The sequence below is a fragment of the Lampris incognitus genome, chromosome 2 (genome assembly GCF_029633865.1).
Source record: "Lampris incognitus isolate fLamInc1 chromosome 2, fLamInc1.hap2, whole genome shotgun sequence".
NCBI classification, from domain to species: domain Eukaryota; kingdom Metazoa; phylum Chordata; class Actinopteri; order Lampriformes; family Lampridae; genus Lampris; species Lampris incognitus.
The window spans coordinates 96,448,018-96,469,465 of record NC_079212.1 but is presented as its reverse complement, the minus strand read 5'-3'; the positions used below and the strand labels follow the sequence as shown (position 1 = coordinate 96,469,465).

The window sequence follows — 21,448 nt, the reverse complement described above, 5'->3', positions numbered from 1 at the left end:
CAACAAATCACATCGACATTAGCAGGCTGCCCAGAATGCCAACTATGCTTGAAAACATCTGAGACGATGACATGAGATTGTCAGAATATATTAGATTAATTTCGGTAATTAATTTGGTCTCCAGTGGCACGGTGGCGCAGTGGTTAGTGCGGTCGCCTCACAGCAAGGCCCTGGGTTCGAGCCCCGGGGGTAGTCCAACCTTGGGGGTCATCCCGGGTCGTCCTCTGTGTGGAGTTTGCATGTTCTCCCCGTGTCTGCATGGGTTTCCTCCGGGGCTCCGGTTTCCTCCCAAAGACATGTAGGTCAGGTGAATCAGCCGTACGAAATTGTCCCTAGGTATGTGTGTGTGTGTGTGTGTGGGCCCTGTGTGATGGCCTGGCGGCCTGTCCAGGGTGTCTCCCCGCCTGCTGCCCAACGACTGCTGGGATAGGCTCCAGCATCCCCGCGACCCTGAGAGCAGGATAAGTGGTTCGGATAATGGATGGATGGATGAGCAGGCTCATATACTACTGCATCATTATTGGTCCTGGTTTCAGAATGTAATGCTACAAACAGAGACAGTCAGAAAGAACGTCATTTTTATTTGATGGATATAAACAAGCTGGCCAACACTCAATATTAATATTATGATACAGCACATACAATAGCAAATTTTCTGGGGCACTGAAGACAGCCTTCAAGGTTTTAGAAACAACAAACAGAGTATCCATGCTTCACTCAGATCCTCCATTCATCCTACCCTTTTTTTCTCTAAGGACTCCCTCCGATTAAGTTTTCTTTTTAGATTTTATTCTAAAACATTCACCACACACACACGCACGCACGCACACACACACGGAATGCACATACTCTCACAGTGATCCACAAACCACTAAACAAAGACATGCATACACAAGTGCACACACTCTGGTGTGTATGCACACACACACACACAAACACACACGCATACACACGTTTCTCTTTTTTCTTTTCTTTTTTTAGATACACTTACACCAGCAACCCTGAAAACATGCTGCACTCTCATGAAACTTCACAGGCTGTCTATTAAGGGAACACAATAAGTGAGACACACACACACCACTCTCCAACACGACATCACACCGTCACAATGCACGATGCGGATGCAGTTAATGTATGAGGACAGGTGCTTTATGGGAAATTTAGCCCACGTTCACACAAGTAGTCATTCAGCATGCTGGACACTCACATTGAACTTGTTCCTAAGTCTTTACTGTACAGCTCAGAACTCCACGTATACAAATAGTAGTCTCAAACTGGCGTTTTCAATAAGCTGAAACAATAGCAAAAATAAATATAACTGAAATACAAAAATGAATAAAAAAGTAAAAACGTAAAATTTGTTTCTGGCATTGGTCACAGTGATTTGTTTGATCCAAAGGTTTGCGTGTTCTGCATCACACCAAACGCAAAGCAACCCGTGTGTAACACAAAAAAACAAAAACCAAAAGGTGAACATGTTTGTTAGGCTATGCGTACTCCCGTCTTTCCTAAAGGCCTTGGGAAACTACAGGTGAATCAGCGGGCCCTTTGGCCTCTTTCCACAAAAAAAAAAGGCCGGTTCGTGAGCGTCGATGCGGACATGTCCTGCGCTACATCTCATACGCGGTTGTGTCTCGTTCGTTCCAGGACTGGTTTTAGTCTAAGCCCAGGAACCCAAACCCTCCTACCAGGCCTCTGTGTCTCCTAATCCATCTGACGGTACGGCGGAAATCTGGCTCTGCATAGAGACCCTTTATAGTTCCACGCTCAGTTGGCACATCATGTAAAAATCGGCATGCACGGGTACGCGTGAGAAGTTCCATGTTTTCCACCATGTGACTCACACAAGCTCGTCCATGGTAGGAGAACCCCCCCTACTTCAAGTATTCGGTTAGATAAGGACCTGAAAATGGAGGATTCAAAATCCGTCCCCCTGGTGGTGGTATAAAAGCGAGAGGATTTCCGCTCCTCTATCTGTCTGCATTGTCTTCTCTTTTCAAGCCTCTCTCGGACGTCTGTAAACACGGACACCAGACGACGCCTCACGGGAACGAGCTGGCGGTTGTCAAGCGGACGAGAGGACGCGTGAGTTCGGGTTCCTGTTCTCTTGCGGGTGAGCAGACACGGCTAGACTGAGGTAGGGATCAGCTCGGATTTTGGATCCCCGTGAAAAGATGGGCCACTTTTCCACGACAATCAACAACGGCCGATAATAGGGGGGACACACTCACAGGATGGAGAAAGTGGTGGTGGTGGTGGTGGTGCTCTGGTGATGGGGTGGGTTGCAATAACAGTCTAATTCATTTTGCACTATACAGTAACAATCGGTGTTACATTTTATTTATTCAACAGTCACGTATGTCACCACTTCTGCTCACAACGGGACGACGACGGCAACGACGAACGCACGCGCACGCACGCACATACACACACACACAAAAGAGAAGAGTGGACGATGCACACCGACAGTCACTCGAAACCTCCACTTTGACGATGTTAATAGCGATAGTCCTGCTCTCACTAGCGCAGAGGTTCCTGTCGCGCGCGGCAGAAATAATCTCGTGAGCTGCGAAGTTAGACAGTAAATTCCTCCCCTTGGGCGGCGGCGCTCCACAGGCCGTGCGCTGCAACCGAGTCTCGACAAAACTCGCCCCCCCCCCGGGTTGGGGAAAGGAAAGTACTAACATCGTCTCTTTCTGTTTATAGACTGGATCACGCCTCTCTGTCTTTTTTTTTTCTCGTGGCCTGCTCTGCAGGACTGTTTTCAGACTGGCCTGCATCATCAGACAGGGAATGTTTCTCGCTTCTGTGTTTTTTTTCTTTGCCACAATGTATAAACCAAGGGAAAGCTGCATCACGTAACACACTAAATAAGAGGTCTCTCTGACCTGTAGCCAGTTATAATAACGATGAAAAAAAAGACACCTTTTCTCTCCTCGGTTGGAAACTATTTTCTGACCACATATAAACACACTCTATAGATCTCTCTCTATATGTATAATATATGCATATCTATAATATATGTATACAGTTTCAACGAGGCACGGGCCACCTTGTTGAGAAGGAGAAAAACGGGTCACTACGGTCGGGGTGGGAATCACACAGACTACTGCTGACGGGCGGATGAGAGTCGCGGCGAGGATGGTGGAGGGAGAGAGGGAAGCCATCGACCGGGAATAGTGTACGGAGCTCACACGGAGGAATGTCTGAGACTGGGACCGTCAACGGGCATGGCTAGACCTTGGAAGGGTAAAACGTCTCTCGAACACCACTTCCGAGGCATAACCTACGATGATATTTATAGTGGCGTTAACTGTATGTCGTAGAGGAAACATCAGCCTCCCTGGTGGTCCGAAAAGGATCTTTGTTCAAGAAGCCCTGTGGTCGAATCATATTTACACTGCAGTCTTGTTCAAATGTTTATTAAGCCCGTTTCGGGATCAAATCCCTTGTCTGTACAATGACCGAAACATGCTCTTGACCAGGTCCTCTGATACCGTTGGGTCTGAGCACCAGCAGAAGCACCATTAGAAAGATTCCTACAAAAAGGGGAGGAGGTGCATAGTCTCAATTAATAAAAATCTGATTAGTGAATATTTTCTGACCACCCTCTTGCCCATGAAGATGGGGTGGTTGATAAATCTTTGAGTGATACACATAAATCTTGATGGGAAATAAACTGCATTCACACTAAACATCTGCATAGATTGAAAAATCTGAATGTTTCTGATTATCAAATGAGGTAACATGAAGAGAGATATATGTGGATGACAGTCTTGTCCTTAAAGCTAACACGAGCCACAAAACTAGAGAGCCATGCTCATGCAGCCAAGAAGACCCTCAACGCTGCAGGCGTGGCTAAAGGCGTATGACCTAGCCGCCTGAAAAGAATCCCCTAGACACCAAATAAAACCAAAAAACGAAACAAAACGATGACCTTCAAATACCTAGTCAGTCGACCACTGATTCCAAAGCATGCTCCAGCTAGGTATTAAAACAGCAGAGACGGTGAGGGAACACTGCATCACTTGAGGAGATGGTCTAAGGAGCTTGTCTATGTAGCGTTGGTGATTTTGGTAGTAGCGTTGAACTCATATGAAAACCAAATGAGAGAAGCAGTCATCCTATTCTACAACCGAGAGAGAGAGAGAGAGAGAGAGAGAGAGAGAGAGAGAGAGAGAGAGAGAGAGAGAGCGAGAGAGAGATCCATAAATGAAACACCAGAAGAGCCTCTGTGATGCTGCTGGGCAGAGCTGTGAGACTAAGAGACTTAGGGGTGCAACAGCAAGGCAGAGGGGGGCAGATATAACCTAGCCAAATGGTTCAGCAGGGCAAGAAGAAGGATCAAATACCCACGACAGAGTCAGGCAGGGAAGCCAACCAGAGCCAGGAGTCATTCAGGCAAATGAAAACAGCCGGCAACACACACACAGGACCGTGATCTTGAGCCAATCGAAAGTGGGTTGGTTGAGCACATACACACAAGTCTAGCAGGGTTGTCGATGGTGTGTTCAGATCTCTGCTAGGGAGGCCGAGTTGGGGGTGCTGGCCTGAGGGGGCGGAGGCAGGTAGATGAAGCCGGTGACGGACAGGTGAGTTGACCAGTGAGACCTCTGGGGTAAAGAGATGCAGGGCTGTGATCAGGCAGCTAGTATATCAGTCTCTCCAATCATTCATCACAACATCCATCTCTTCACATCCAACTTCTGTGTCCGGTTCCTCCAGGAGGGCACTCATATGAGAGGGAGGTCCCAATCCACCTAGAGTAGAGCAACAAATAGGCCACCATTTTGGAAAGTCGTTTCACCGCCTGATATAAAAGCCTCCGCGTCTCTGAATATGCCGTGCCACGGCAACATCCAGGGAATTACCTGCTCAGCTGTCAGTCTTGCGTGGCCTGCTCACCTATGTCCCCCATTCCTCCTCTCGATTAAAAACAAAAGGCCCCGTTGTCGAATATTGATTAGGTGGTGTTAATAAAGGTTTGGTCAGGTAGGCAATGTGTTTCAACATCATGGCATGGCTGTGCTCCTCCGATGTTGACTGCATCATCTACGAGTGTGAAAAACAAGGAAGGAACGACAAAAGAGGAGTAAAAGATACAGCTATAGCACAGACAGAGCGCTAAAGAAGTACTGCAGAGTGGTAAATTCTGTGAAATACCTTACTCCTCAAAACGTCATTACAGCTTTGGTTGTCACAGCAAGGATTATGCCCAAATGCCCTCCTCGTCGTCCTGTGGTCGGTAATTTTACGTGCCAACAGCAGGGAACAGCACCAAGTAGAGAAAACAGTGACAGTAGTTAGTCAAGGTCCAAAAAACATCACTCAAATAGTAAGAAAAGTTGCAGATCAAAACAAGCAAAAGGTAAACAAGGCAAGTGTCGGTTAAGTGTTAAGAGATGAAATGTAAAAGCCGTTTATTGTGTGTTCTGTTTGGCATAACTTGGCACAGAGATCTTGAGTAAACTGCGGTTTAGTTAAATTCAGTTCTGTGGTCACGTGGTGGGAGTGCAGCATTACTACGCCTCTATCCAATGGCTGATTTTGACAAAAGGTTATTGCTATTTGAGCTGCAGCTGATGTAAGTAGGACATGCGGCAAAACCAGACGTTTCCGATTTCGATGGTCTAAAAAGAAGAGACTGACTCGCTGCCGCTGTGTAAAAACAAAAAGGAAACAACGGACACTGTGATTCTTTAACCAAACGATGGCTGGCCCAGCCAGATCATCTGCTCATTTGAGTTCTGCTGTCGATGCTGCGGTATAAAGGTCTTCTACAGACTACATCTGATATGTCCGCTCGTTAGCAGCAACAATGTAGCTCCCTCATCACACTTGTCACCACCCGCCTTTTGGTTGTGGGTGCTGTCATGAAGATGTGAAACGCTGCATGCCAGATGATGTTCTGTAATTTCGCCCATTTTCAGTTTTTGACTTCCAGACTTTTTCCAGACCTTTTCCTGCAGACCTGGAGATACAGTACTTCTCCCAAACAGCTACACAAATCATTACCCCCCCCTTTTCTCCCCAGTTGTACTTGGCCAATTACCCCACTCTTCCGAGGTGTCCCGGTCACTGCTCCACCCCCTCTGCCGAGTCGGGGAGGGCTGCAGACTACTACATGCCTCCTCCGATACATGTGGAGTCGCCAGCCGCTTCTTTTCACCTGACAGTGAGGAGTTTCCACCAGGGGGACGTAGCGCGTGTTAGGATCACGCTATTCCCCCCAGTTCCCCCTCCCTCCTGAACAGGTGCCCCGACCAACCAGAGGAGGCGCTAGTGCAGCGACCAGGACACATACCCACATCCGGCTTCCCATCCGCAGACACAGCCAATTGTGTCTGTAGGGACGCCCGACCAAGCTGGAGGTAACACGGGGATTCGAACCAGCGATCCCCGTGTTGGTAGGCAACGGAACATTACTTATTTTTATATCACTGGCAACTGGGTCCTGTTGTCAATTGTGTCGTATGCAGAGTTAATTAACTAAAGCTGCACTGTTATTCTAGTTAATCCAAGGAAACAGCAACTTGAAATTCCCCCGTAAGCGTGGAAGGGCTAGTCATCTACTTTCAGAATTTATCCTGCGGCTGGATCAGCACTGTTATAATCTACTTATCCACCGACTCCCTGCCCCAGAGGACATTTTCAGGCAAATTCCTAGCCAACGTAAACTATTACAATAAGAAGGTATAAAAGTGTTTGTGATTTGGATGTTTGCTGATTACGTAGTTACCCTAAACACGACAGACAGCGACAGAGAGCCTCAAAACAGACCTTTGCTTACATGTAAATCTTCAGGGTTGCAGCTGTAACAATGTGAATGATAACCAAGAAAGTGAGGAAGACATCTTACCTGGTCGGGGGAGGGGCGGTGACTAGCATGGGGGGGCCCACGGGCCGGCCCGCCACGATGGTGGGGGGGTGGGTGGCGTGGGTGTTGGGAGTGTGAGGGTGCATGCTGGGGGTGGTGGGGGTGCTGAGGGTGCTGTGGGTGCGGATGTTGGGGGTGTGGTCCTTGCTGAAGGGGGCCATGAGGGTGCTGGGGGTGGACATGCTGCTGTGGGGGAGGCCCATGTGGGTGCTGGGGATGCTGGGAATGTTGGGGGTGCTGGGGATGCTGGGGGTGCTGGGTGTGGGGGTGTTGGGCCTGTGGAGGGCGGGGGTGCTGTTGGTGCTGGGGAGGAGGTTGAGGGTGCTGCTGGGGGTGTTGCTGTGGGTGAGGATACTGTGGTTGGGACTGCTGAGGGTGCTGTGGGTGCTGGGGAAGGGGTTGAGGATGCTGTGCGTGTGGGGCATGGGGGTACGGCGGCTGCTGGGCGTGGGCAGGGTGGGGGTACTGGGGCTGGGGCTGAGGCTGAGGGTGGGGGGGTTGAGGCTGGGTGTGGTGAGGACCATGTGGATGGTAGTGCTCTTCTTCATAGTTGTCAGCGATCAGTTTCATTCTGCTCTGTGTCTGTTGAGTAAGAGACAAAGTGGTCATCACAACTGCACCGGCAACACAGTCTCATTCACTGCCAGTAAAGATCAATGTTCACCTCAAGTAAATATCTTTATATTCATCTACTTACTTACTGCATCATCTATTGGGATACGTACTAGCCATCCATCCATTATCCAAGCCGTTTACCCGAATTCGGGTCGCGGGATGCTAGAGCCTATCCCAGCCATCACTGGGCGGCAAGCGGGGAGACACCCTGGACAGGCCGCCAGGCCATCACAGGGCCCACACATTCACACCTAGGGACAATTTAGTACGGCCGATTCACCTGACCTACAAGTCTTTGGACTGTGGGAGAAAACCGGAGCACCCGGAGGAAACCCACGCAGACACAGGGAGAACATGCAAACTCCACACAGAGGACGACGAGAGACAACCCCCAAGGTTGGACACAACCCTGGGGTTTGAACCCAGGACCTTCTTGCTGTTGGCGCTAACCACTGGGCCACCGTGCCGCCCATGATATATACTATATATATATAAGGCTCAGCGTTTTCGGTTTTTATTTTTCAAAGCCATCCAGCATGCTGAATTTCGCCACAAACAGGAACAAATTTTGGATCTGTGGAAACATAAAATCCAGGTGAAAATCAGTTTAAACTGATCTGCTCCTTTTAAAAAATCTGGGTATTTTTCGGTGAAAATTGGTAAAAACTGAAAATGCTGAGCCTTGTATATATACATATATATCCCAATACCTGACACAGTTAGTAAGGAGATCATTTTTCAACGGTAGGATCTGGTTTACATGTTAACAAAGTGTGCACTTCAGCAACACATCGTGTTTCTACCGGCTCCAAGGGCATTGTTTCATAGTGAAGCCTGTACTCAGACCAGGGAAGAAAGTTAAGTCTAATCAGGTATGCGATTACCTTGCGATGTATGCGATTGGACTGGCGGCCTGTCCAGAGTGTCTCCCTGCCTGCCGCCCAAAGACTGCTGGGATAGGCTCCAGCATCCCGCGACCCCAACTGGGATAAGTGGCTTGAATAATGGATGGATGGATTACTATTAACAGTACCAACCTGCTGCTTTAGCTGGTGCATCAGTCTGTCCTTCTCCCTCTTGAGGGCCAGAACCTCCTCTTGGGTCTTCTTCTTATTGGAGGCTGACAGTTCCAGCAGGGCAATGTTAGCATCCTTTTCACTGATGGCTGCCAGCAGAGCTTGTTGTCTGGAGGAGAATAAAGCAACATCCAGAGGTCAGTAACAATCATGTACAAAATGTGTCCAGACATATGCAGATTTCATCTGAGATGGAGTCTCTTCACACCTGTTATCATGCACCTCCAGTGGCCAGTCATGGTCGGGGTTTGCAAATAATGTACATCACTTCTATACTCGGACTCACTCAATGCACTCTTGTCCGTTAAGCCCATATTTGAATGGAGCACATAGTCCCCCGGTCCTTCAGTCAGCTTGACTTGAGCTAAGGTCCGCTACGCTCTCTGGACTTGATGATTGCATAAAAAAGTGAATGTATGGGTTTGTGTAAATCAGAATGAAGAAGGTATGGAAATGATAATAACAATGAAATCACTTAATACACCTACACAGTCTTGCCATTTACCAGTTGAATGACCAGTTAGGTCAGTGATGGGAAGGTGATTTTTAGGTTATAGCATGACATAACTGACATGCCATGACAGGCAACTTTCCTGTTTTGTATTGCGTTTATAAATGTGGTACAGTCTGTGATTGTGACTTGTGAGTTTTGAGTGGATGTATTAATCAATTCATTCATTCATTTTAGTTACACGCTTATTCCGTTTAGGATTACAGATTGGCTAAAGCCTGAGTCTTGGAAAATTTCTCACATGGAGAAATTGTGGATGCACCGGGTTGGAAAGATTTTTTTTTTTAGCATAACTGAGAAGCAGCAAAAAAAAAATCAACATTAAATGTAACACTGCCATGAGTGTATAGATAGATAGATAGACAGATAGATAGATAGATAGATAGATAGATAGATAGATAGATAGATAGATAGATAGATAGATAGATAGATAGATAGATAGATAGATAGATAGATAGATAGATAGATAGATAGATAGATATAATTTTTTTTAAATTACCTGTGTGAAAGCCGCGCTGCTGTCACTGCGGTTATTGGCCAGTTACTCTTTACTGAAAATCTAGTTTTTGAACATTTTTACTCAAAATTTCCCTTATTTCTCAAATATATCAGCACTAATTTCACAATGCATACTTTACTCTCAAAAACATTGAAAATATATTTTTTTGTTGCCGGGCAAGTGCTCTGTCATAGACTGGTTGCTGATGGTATGTCGAACTAACTGGTGCACAGGACCACACCGACATTAATTGTGTATTTATACTGTTGTAGTGGTAGGCACAGTTGCACACAGGAAAAATTGGTCCTAAGCTTTAGGAAATCCATACGTAGTCCAACTACATTACCAATGTGGTCACATGGATCTCTGACCGCCTCTGTATACAGGGCCGAAACCAACATTTCAGCTGAGGTCAAGAAGCATTAGAGTGGGTTTATTTTACAGCTGTACATTTGTGCTTTTCTTTACTTTTTTTCCCCAGGAACATTTGAGTTTCAGATACATAATTTCCTGCATTCTGGTGAATTTTTAATGCATGTGAATCACAATGTAACCTTCGCACAGCAAATCGACTTTTAGGACAAATAGTTGAAAATATTCTGGGGAAAAAAATGTATCTTAACTATTTTCTAAAATAATCAAAGTAAATGAAATAAGTAACTACAACATCATCTGACTGCCTGTGATTATTCATCTACATCATTATTATTTTCGTCACACACATAACTTGAGGCAAGTGTTCTGATTAATTAGACTGTTAGCCTAAGTGTAGACAAAGGTGTAGCACATTTTAAGTGAATAGTTGGGAAATATGTGAGAGCTCAGATGTGTGGAAGAGCTCGTACTGGGTTAGGTAGCTGCTGTGCCACCGGTACTGAACAGACCGGTCCCACAGATATGTGACCATGGTATATACGTAACGTTAATGTTTACCTAGAGTAACCATATTTGGTCACCCTAGGTAAATATAAACATTAAATATTTAATGTTAATATTTATCTTGACTCAAAGCTCTCAATTTACCAGTCAATCTTCGTTCTAACCCTCACCTATGGTCATGAGCTTTGGGTAGTGACCGAAAGGGTGAGGTCATGGATGTGAGCGGGTGAAATGAGTTTCCTCCGTCGGGTGTCTGGGCTCAGCCTTAGAGATAGGGTGAGGAGTTCGGACATCCGGAGGGAGCTTGGAGTAGAGCCGCTGCTCCTTCGTGTCGAAAGGAGCCAGTTGAGGCGGTTCGGGCATCTGATTAGGATGCCTCCTGAGCGCCTTCCTTTGGAGGTTTGCCAGGCATGGCCAACTGGGAGGAAACCCTGGGGTAGACCCAGAACTCACTGGAGGGACTACATGTCCAATCTGGCCTGGGAACGCCTTGGGATCCCCCAGGAGCAGCTGGAGGGCGTTGCTGGGGAGAGGGACGTCTGGAGTGCCCTACTTAGCTTACTGCCACCACAACCCTACCTTGGAGAAGCGGCTGAAGATGAACGAATGAATGAATGAATGAATTTATCTAAGGTAACCATATTTTGTTTTTCACAAAAGAGGACACTCGTTAGTAGACACTATAACGTTCCTTACTGCTGGTAGGCTCTAATTGTTCTTAACGCCTCGACTATCTGATGTGACAGAAACACGGTCACTTATCACCGAGGAATAAGTCCTGATTGGCTTAAGTAAGTCTTACTCAGTGGAGCGATACAACCATAGGGCCTACAGAGGACCATAGGGCCTACAGAGGACCATAGGGCCTACAGAGGACCATAGAGCTTACAGAGGACCATAGGGCCTACAGACGACCATAGCGCCTACAGAGGACCATAGAGCCTACAGAGGACCATATGGCCTACAGAGGACCATAGGGTCTACAGAGGACCATAGAGCTTACAGAGGACCATAGAGAGGACCATAGCGTCTACAGAGGACCATAGGGCCTACAGATGACCATAGAGCCTACAGAGGACCACAGAGCCTACAGATGACCATAGAGCCTACAGAGGACCATAGGGCCTACAGAGGACTATAGCGCCTGCAGAGGACCATAGGGCCTACAGAGGACTATAGCGCCTGCAGAGGACCATAGGGCCTACAGAGGACCATAGAGCCTACAGAGGACCATAGAACCTACAGAGAATTTGCTCAGATTTGTTTACTGTTCTGCCTAGCTATGTTAAAATTAGCCTAATAGCTGCATTGGCAGGGAGATTTATAACGATGTCAAAACCCTTTCATTCACAAAATAAAATCATGTTCATTCACACACACATATTGCAAAACGTCAGCCTGAGAGGGAAAAAAATTACTGAGGTCCAGACCTCGGTAGCCTCATAGCTGGCTACGGGGGTGGGGTGTCTGTATATGACATTGGTGATCTGAATTTCATTCTTGGATGAGTTCACGCCTGTCTTTTTAGCTGTCCTTTTGTGAGATGCATTTTAAAGCCACGTATGAATGGAGGCTAAGGGATACATACACCACAACAGATCAACTCAGTATATTTTGACCATTTACTAAAGAGCTTTAAGGCATAAAGTGTCAGCCTCTTTCACTGATGCCAAAATTGAGTTACTAGCACTTTGTTTGGCAGCGGGTGTTAAATGGCAGGTTGGTACTAACTTCATCTCCAGGATTTCTTCCAGCTGCTTCCTGCGCTCTTGTCTCATGTTGGTCAGATGGCTGTCCCTCTCCTGCAGTGACTGCTGTGTGGAGGACAGCCGCTGCTTGGTGGCATCTAGCTCTTGCCTGGTCCTCTCCAAGGTGTTCATCAGCTCCTCCAACTGACAAACAGAAACGTAGACACACACACACACACACAGAGGATTTGTTAAGCACTCTGATGACAAAACTGTATTTCACCAAGTAATATGGACAAACCTTTAAATGGTGGACACCGTCGGTGGTGCTATCTTTACGAGGGTCCTGTCCCATGACCTTCTTTTCCCCTTGGGCTCCCAGTTTGATATTTGAACCCTTCTTCATCTGGTCTTTGCCTCCTTGTCTGTAAATCCATAAAAAAATGTTTTTTTTTCACCAATCCAATTCTCACTTCAAACCTGAGTTCTAAAAAGTTAATGTCTGTCCATTGAGAAACACATAAAAAAAATTGAGTCATTTGTGACAATAGATGAAAAAATATGAACAAGTAGAACAGGCACAGCACAATGGGGGCAACATGTTAGGTGAACTGCACATGAGTCAAGGAGTTTTCGAAAACCACACCAATTGTTAGGTCAATGGGACAGAGACAGAACGCAATGAGTCAGGCGTGAATCGTTTGGTTTTGTTGTTAATGCGTTGAAGGAGACCGCTGGAAATGACTCACAGGTTCAATCACCAGAGCTAGCATGGAGGTGGCTGCACTTGTCAGGTGAGGGGGTGGAGGCAGAGTGGAGGAGGAAGAGGAGGGAAGAGGAAGAGTCATACCAAGAGGGATGCTACTTACCTGGGAGCTAGACTGCAGGCGGAGAATGGGGTAGAGGAGGAGATGGAGAAGGAGGACAGGAGGGGAGGAGGAGGGGAGGGGGCGACAGGACGATAGGAAGCAGCAGTGGATACAGGAACAAGAAGAGACAGAATAAAACAAAAAACAAACAAAAAACACTGACATTAGAACTGTGACATGACTGAACATCGACAGAGAAAATCAAAGAGAAACGTTGGTTTGGCATACAACACTGGGCGAGTTCCCATGACAGCCGCTGCTTTGTGCTTTGCAGCCTGACACCGCTACTGCAGGATGCACCTCATCCTCAGAAAGAGGGAGCAAATGCGCATCTGCTGCCAAGGCCGAGAGTGCCAGACATGCAAGTCAGACGACGAGGGGGGGGGGGGGGGGGGATCAGCCGGGCAAAAGAAAAAAAAAGACAAGGGCAAAGGATAAGGTTGGAGCGCTAGAGCAAAAGGGGGGAGCCATCAGTGGTTTGGACGGCAAGGTTTGACTGAGTGGGCTACTGAGAGTCAGTCATGAAAGCATGGGGAGGTACGACAGAGGAGACCTGACTGAAATGAACACCCTTCTGGACCAAAGGGGTTCAGTCCCAAAACCCCTACCTACTACAGCACCTCACTCACTGAGCGCATGTCGACCCTGAAGCACAGCAGCTCTATTCATGCAGACCACTAGGCTGATCATTTCCCTTTGTATCTGCTAGGACAAGCTAGGTGTTTGAGTTAGGGTGAGGCAGAGCAGGGTAGGGCAGGGCAGGGTGGACCAGGGCGTTAGGAGGGAGAGCAGGGGTGTGGATGCTGGTAAAAGTTCACTGGACGAGAGTTGAGGACAGTTGGGTGATGTGACTGGGCTAACAGGTGGTGGTAGATGGAGCTGGGGGTGAGAGGAGGTGAGGGGGTGAAGAAGGGGGAGAGGCAAGCAGATGGGCGGCTGGAATCAGGAGGGGGGGGGGAGCGTGCTTACAGCGGGAGAAGGACTCAGCTCAAAGCACAAAACCTCCCTACAAACTGTGAGCCAGTGGTTCTCAACCAGGTCCTCAGATAACACCAGTAGTACTGGTTTTCTGTTATGCCGAGGAGCGCGTTACCTTCACCTGCCATTCCCGGTCGAAATCCTCCCTGACTGGAGGCTGGAACACAATTTCTCAGGGAGCTAGCCAGTTGGTTTACAGTGATCCCCTAATATGGCCTTTCTCACTTGATGCAGATGTGCAGATTCACTCAGAATGACTGGGAGTCTATCGGGCTAACATTAAAAATGTAGAACGCTGTCATTTTGGCCGATACCGATACCAATATTTTTCATTTCACTGCAACACCACCATGTGTCTGAGTTTCCCCTAGTGGAGTTGACCTATCATTATAATGTGGATGTGACGCTTGGATGTCTAAAAAACACTTGTGTTATGACTACCTTTCCTGATTCATCACTAAACACTTCACTGTTTCCAAATGCCCGCATTCACCGGAGGAGATAGGCAAAAATAACTTCAACTTAAATGTAAAAACAAAATGTAAAAAAAATGTGTTGTCCAAACAGGTCACTCCTTAAAGTCTCCCAGGAAAAATTCTGACTATCACACTATCGCCTCAAGTGACAATTATTTTTGTTGATATCAAAAGGGCCTATACATGTCTTTGTAGGTCGTTGCGTGACCAGACGTTCCATCCATGGTTGTTGTCACCATCAGCACATACATAATGTGTCATCTTAATCGGTGCAACATCCATCCATCCATCCATTATCCAAACTGGGAATGCTGGGGCCTATCCCAGCATTCCCTGGGCAGCAGGTGGGAAGACACCCTGGAAAGGCCGCCAGTCAGTAACGATACATTTTTTTGGGGGGGGGGGGGGTGGTTCCTCACTTTTTCTCCCCAATTGTACCCGGCCAATTACCCTACTCTTCTGAGCCGATCCAGGGAGGGCTGCAGACTACCACGTCTCCTCCGATACATGCGGAGTCGCCATCCGCTTCTTTTCGCCTGACAGTGGGGAGTTTCGCCAGGGGGACGTAGCACGTGGGAGGATCACACTATTCCCCCAAGTCCCCCCCCCCGAACAGGCATCTCGGCCAGCTGGAGGAGGCGCTAGTGTAGTGATAGTGACCAGGACACATACCCACATCCGGCTTTCCACCCGCAGACACGGCCAATTGTGTCCTGTAGGGACGCCCGACCAAGCCGGAAGTAACACGGGGATTCGAACCGCCGATCCCCGTGTTGGTAGGCAACAGAATAGACCGCCGTGCCACCCGGACACCCACCAATAACACATTTTTAAGCAATAACTGTTACGCCGATAAGCGGACAGATATATTGCGCACCCCCTAGCTTAAATGCTGAAACTGTTTGCCACAAAGAAATAGAAAACCCCCACACGGGTTTCAGTTCAGTGATCACGAGAAGCCATATTAACTAGTATCCAGTCCTGGTTCCTTTGTCAGCCAGTCCCACGACTGCCTCGCGTGAACACAGTTTCAAGTGTGCCAGCGATGGCATCACAGCATACTGATGCTGACCGGTTGTAATGCCCACGAATATTAAAATACACAGCCGGGCTCAGCACTACAAAGTATTACCGCACAGCCGAGGTAATGGACTCTTGCACTGATGTACGTAACTGCTTTTACATTTACCACCGCTCCATGTCAGGCTGAATTAATAAAGGCACTTCCTAGAAAAGCCGTGTGCCTTTTTGGGCGCGCGGGGCAATAAATATGTTATATGATGCTATTTGACCATGCTCTTAAACTCGTGATTATAAATTAGGGGACACACAAAAACGGTGTTTATCTTACGAAGATTAAGGGGGGGGGGGTGACTGTCTCAGAATAGAGCGGTGATTCTCAAGAATGAATGATGTCACTTATTTATTAAGCGGATGCTAATAAACGAATATTTCCTGGTGTAAATGGCCGTTTTGGGGGTTACTCTTCGTTGTCATTCTGCACTTCCTGTGCTCAGCAGCGCCACGGAGGCTTGTATGAGAGCTACCTGGTTTCTCTGTGGAGGTGCTTTGGTTGGAGCAACAGGTTCACGAGCTTACAGGCAGGACTGAAAACCAGCAGTATTGGTGGTATGCGAGGACCTGACACACAACTACTACCGTAAGCAGTACTACAAACAGTAAACACCACGAGAGACACAACAAGTGTGTGTGTGTGTGTGTGTGGACCAAAAAGATACATGTGAAAATATATGTGAACATCATTCCCCGGTACACTTGAAGGTATTTGAAAGAAACAAGAGCAGTTTGTGAAAACCACACCAAGTTATTCAATTTGTCGGCTAATACTGCACCATGCAGTTAAGTATGGAGGATAAGGGGATGGGAAAAAATACTCTCGAACATTTTAAACAGCTGAAGTGATTCAACCCCACTTCATGTAAATGGCAGAATTTGACTATGAGAGTGAATTAAAATCAGATTGCTCAGTGGCCTTGGTGTGATTTACTACATTGTAAATTACAGCACCGTGACACAAATCACAAGGTGTACACAACAATCAGAAGACTCTCACAGGGGACACCACAGAATATATGCCAACCTGGACATATATTACAACACTTTGTGAGCTGATGCTTTGTTTACTGGTTTGCACGCTTTATGCAAAACCAGAACCCTGAACGGTGACACGTCATGGCAGCTCAACTGATCGCACTCTGCATGCCGCCCTTCTTTAATGACTTGTAATGACGTTTGCTACGTCCAATTCCTTGATAACGTCATTCCCTCTTTCCCCATTGGTGCAGAGATAGGTGACTAGAGAGCCTAGATGAGATAGGTGCGTGCAATTTGCAAACATAAACTCGCATGCAGCACACACACGTGCACATCCACAAACACACACACATGCACCAAACCCAGCCATAGCGAAAGCGCATGCAGCCACTACACGTGCACATGCGGCAGAAATTAATGCAGGTTTTCTGCACGGAGGCTGCACGGATCCAGGGATCTTTGCATCACGTGGATGGGCAAAGTAACGAAACACAAGAGCAGAGTCCATCGGTCTGATATAAAGATCTGTGAATCCCTTTGGACAGCAGGCAGGCGGACCCAGGCACACGGGTGAAAGCAGAAGCGGCCGCAGCGGCTGCTGTCACAGGCTTAAACCACGCAGCCGAGCTGAAGTGCCAGGGCAGAGCACTCACTTTCCCAGGAAATCCCACACCATGCCCCCTATCTGCTGGGGGGCAGCTGACACAGAGGGGAGCGGGTCAGGGGGGGCTCTGCCACCGGGACGAGGGGCGGGGCGAGGGGCAGGGAGGGGGGGGCTGGTGTCGAGGGGCACAACAAGGTAAGAGTGGAAGTAGGGAGGGAAGGCGCCGGTTGAGAGGGTAGTGAGGGAGACGGAGAGGAAAGTGGATAAAGATGAGGGTTGGACGAAATGCGGAAAAAAGAGAGGAGGAGGTTGAGAGGCAATAGTTATCAGGAAAGATGGCAGAGACAGGATGAGAGGGACAGGGTGGGCATGGAAAACGAAGAAAGAAGAGGGGACAGGACAGAGAAAAGTGGGTAAAGACAGCATAGGAGGACAAGAGTTAATCAAACACTACTGATAGTCTAGCATGACGCTAAAACGAAGAGTTACTGAGTCACTGAGAGGGAAGAGGCACGCTTCCTGGGACAGGATCATCTGCATGGCGGGACGGGGACTCTCTCACAAGCTAGCACTCCCTGCTGGAGAGATCTAATCTGTGGATGTGATGTAGGCTAACAAATTAGTACTTTAGTCTCATCCATTGGACGGCCACCTTTAACGACAGCTGTCAGGCGAATAAAGATAGCTGTGCCCCGATGGACACCAATAATCATTATAATTAAAATCATATGATAACTATTGGTTTCAGGATTCCAAACACCGATACTTCAGAGTCACTTTGGGAGTTATAAGGGTTTGGAAAATGTACTGCACTGTAGGACAGGCCGGAAATATGAAGAAATTCGCAGATCAGATTTTTATTCATCTACTCTATTAACCCAGTTCATAATCCAACACCATCTGAAGTAATATAGTTATGTTTAGTATGCCCTTTCCCTGTAAATCTCCCCAATTGTACCCGGCCAATTACCCCACTCTTACGAGCCGTTCCAGTCACTGCGCCACCCCCTCTGCCGATCCGGGGAGGGCAGCAGACTACCACATGTCTCCTCTGATACATGTGGACTCGCCAGCCACTTCTTTCCACCTGACAGTGAGGAGCTTCACCAGGGGGACGTAGCGCATGGGAGGGTCATGCTATTCCTCCTCAGGTCCCCTCCCCACCGAACAGGCGCCCCGACCAACCGGAGGAGGCGCTAGTGCAGCGACCAGGACACACACCCACATCCGGCTTCCCACCCGCAGACACGGCCAATTGTGTCTGTAGAAATGCCTGACCAAGCCAGAGGCAACACGGGGATTCGAACCAAGGATCCCCGTGTTGGTAGGCAACCGAATAGAGTGCCACGCCACCTGGACGCCCTGTAAATCTACATCTGACACACCGTTTCAGAGTGATTTAATCTGAAACAGTAACACAGCATTTACATAATGACTCTGTCTGGTATTTCTGGAAATGCAGATTCGGTTGTCTCCGGTCTCGGGGCAGGAGGCGAGCTCACTACACAAAAGGAGTGGACGGCTCCGGTTCGGCCCAGTTAGCTGACAGACTCCCGATGAGGATAAAAAACAGATTACAGCGCAAATTACACAAAGGCTCAGGGAAGCAGACTTCCAGACAGCTGCAGAGGAGCACAGGCCTGTATACGAAGCACACAGTACAGGACATTCTCAACACAGCATAGTGCAACCGTCAAATGCACTTTGAACTTTGACCTTCGAAGCTCCAGGATGAGAAATTAACTCTAATCAGCCGTAGCGTCACAATCCCATTAGCATATATACTCTCCCGTGAGATTTTAAATAATGACAGCAATAATTTTACCAGTAGGGCATATTGTAAAAGAGGACAAACAGTTTTAGCTGTTTATGGGTGATTACAACAACACAACAAAATGACAGATCAGACAGGAAACAGATACATTAAAAAAAAAATTAGCCGTCAGTTCAGAATCAAATTGCCCGGTGTGGATATTGTTTGGTAGCTACCTCTCCAACTCGGCGATCTTCTTGTCCTTGTCATTCTTTTCCGTCTCCACCTCTCTCAGGATGTCAAGGAGTCTTTCCACCTCTGCCTGTGCTTTGTTTGACTCCTCCTTGTAGTACGCCACCTCCTTCTCCAGCAACTTGACCCGGTCTGTGTGCTCTGGGTTTCCCCTCGAGCCAGACTGCTGCTCTACCTCGTGGGCTTTCTGCTATGACACATGACACACACACCACACACACACACACACACACACACACACACACACAGAGTCAGATCAGAGCTATGGTACATGTCCAGCTCAGCAAACACGTGTTTACGGCCCAAGAAAGGGACACATAAATTCCAGTCAGCCAGTGTCTTTTATTGGCTATACCATCCTCTCTGTCTCTCTCTGGATGAATGAAGCAGTGTAAAGTATTGTGGACGAGGGCATCATTATTGCTGCCGACTCATTAGCTTTAATGAAGCTATTATTTAGCTCCATTTAATTGCCCTATGAGACTACCGGTCACTTAGCCCACTTGGCAGGTTTGCAGTCTGCAGGGTTGTGTGTCTGTCTAATTCTGTGTGTCTCTGTGGGTGTGTAGCTTTTTTTTTTTTTTTTTTTTTACTCAGGTTATTTAGGAAAATAAATCTTCCAGTATATTCTTTACACAGTGTGAGTGGCAGTAAATTGTTACATTCATATTGTGTTCTATCAGCCACCAATACTAACTAACCATAGCATCCCTGTCTAATCCCTCGGGGCTGATTGAATCGTCATGACAACAAATTTGCAATTCACTGCCTGTACAGGAGGACCAGTGGTACATATCACCCTTAGAGGGGATATACAACCACACATATTAACACGGGCTGCACAAGGGCAACAGCTGTACAGCGCCAATGAGAAGCATCTACCAACACACCACAACGATCGACAACCTGCAGGTCCTGGTGGTCCTCTATCACAATGAGACGACAGTGAGGCATAAGCAACAGTGACAGTAAGACATGCAAACAAGGTACGCCACGTCATGCAAACCCAACAAAGCCGCACAATCTTTGCAATGGCCAGTCCAAGAACGGAGAATTAGAAGCAACAGGTTCCAGGTCGATCCACAGGCCACCGATAAGTCTCATATTTCAAGCATGAGGAAGTGACGCTACGATTTTGCTCAAATGGAGGCTAGTAAAGCTCAACAGGTGTTTACCCATCTAATGTTGGATACCCTGTTATCAATAACTCAGCGCTGACGGATAAAATAGAGACACTTTTAGATAAAAAAAAAACCCATATTACTAAAATGACACTACATAGATAGACCACATATATGTTGGGCTCAACCTAAAAAAAATTGGGCCCATTTCAAAAAAGCAATCGCGTGACACTAACTTTACATCTGAACGTCTTTGTGTTGTCAAGTCAATCCCGTAAAGTTGTGTGTGCCGCACAAAGCTCAAGCGATATCCACTCAGTGCGAAAAAGTCAACATGCATTTAGAGAGACGGTCAGGAGGGAAAGCTGAAGTAGATCTGGTGTGGCGGCCCCGTGTTTTATCAGTGTCCTCATGCTTTCAATATGTGCCTCGGAGATCTCCAGTGAGGGACTTACAGGATTGTTCATCTGACTGAATAGCTGCTCAGCTTGCTACATTGCAAAGTGGGGGTTGTTCACGGGAGAGACGAGGGAAGGAGGGGGGGGGGGGGAGACCCAGGAGAGTATTGTTAGCATTTAGCTTTAGCCGGAGAGAACAGAAACAGGATCATGGTAGAAGAGACATGTTACAAATACATGTTGGACAGAGCAACAGTACAGCCCCGTTACGGGGCACACATGTGGGCATGTTGAGGAAGGACACAACAGAGAGACACTGCAGAGGGTCAGAAGAGAGGACATCATTTTAGATCTTAGGGTAGCAGGAGACAGATGAGGGCATGTAACCGACCATGTGCTCCGGCCAAACTAGTACCGCCGGCTTTAACGGAAATGATAGTAGGTAAGGAAAGATGGTGACCGTTATCCTAATCAGCCATCCTTAGTGGTAGTCAGGTTCACTTTTTTGGCTTACTTAGGATGACCACGATACTTATAACAAACAATAAACTTTCTTCTTTTTAAGAAAAAAAAAAAAGGAGACTGATTTTTCAAGTTGCACATATGCTGACTAAAAGATCTGAATTTTTGATAGTGCTGGTGCACCATTTCTCTATACCTGCCCCCCCCTTTTTTTTCTCCCCAATTGTACTTTGCCAACCACCCCACTCTTCCGAGTCGTCCCGGTCACTGCTCCGCCCCCTCTGCCGAGCTGGGGAGGGCTGCAGACTACCACATGCCTCCTCCGATACATGTGG

The 21,448-nt window shown here is 47.4% G+C and overlaps 1 protein-coding gene across 1 annotated transcript in view; it reads right to left on the bottom strand.

Annotated features, from left to right (window-relative positions):
* Positions 1–5,018: 5,018 nt before the first annotated feature.
* erc2 (ELKS/RAB6-interacting/CAST family member 2) overlaps positions 5,019–21,448 on the bottom strand; it is a 39,155-nt gene continuing 22,725 nt past the window's right edge. Inside the window, exons 10-18 of the mRNA XM_056300784.1 lie at positions 19,117–19,319; positions 17,177–17,299; positions 12,447–12,570; positions 12,189–12,349; positions 8,530–8,677; positions 7,383–7,459; positions 6,860–6,923; positions 5,164–5,236; positions 5,019–5,052 (exon numbers count right to left, since the gene is read on the bottom strand). Of these exons, the coding sequence (XP_056156759.1) occupies positions 5,210–5,236; positions 6,860–6,923; positions 7,383–7,459; positions 8,530–8,677; positions 12,189–12,349; positions 12,447–12,570; positions 17,177–17,299; positions 19,117–19,319 (927 nt within the window). The 3' untranslated portion in view covers positions 5,019–5,052; positions 5,164–5,209. The remainder of the gene's footprint in view (positions 5,053–5,163; positions 5,237–6,859; positions 6,924–7,382; positions 7,460–8,529; positions 8,678–12,188; positions 12,350–12,446; positions 12,571–17,176; positions 17,300–19,116; positions 19,320–21,448) is intronic.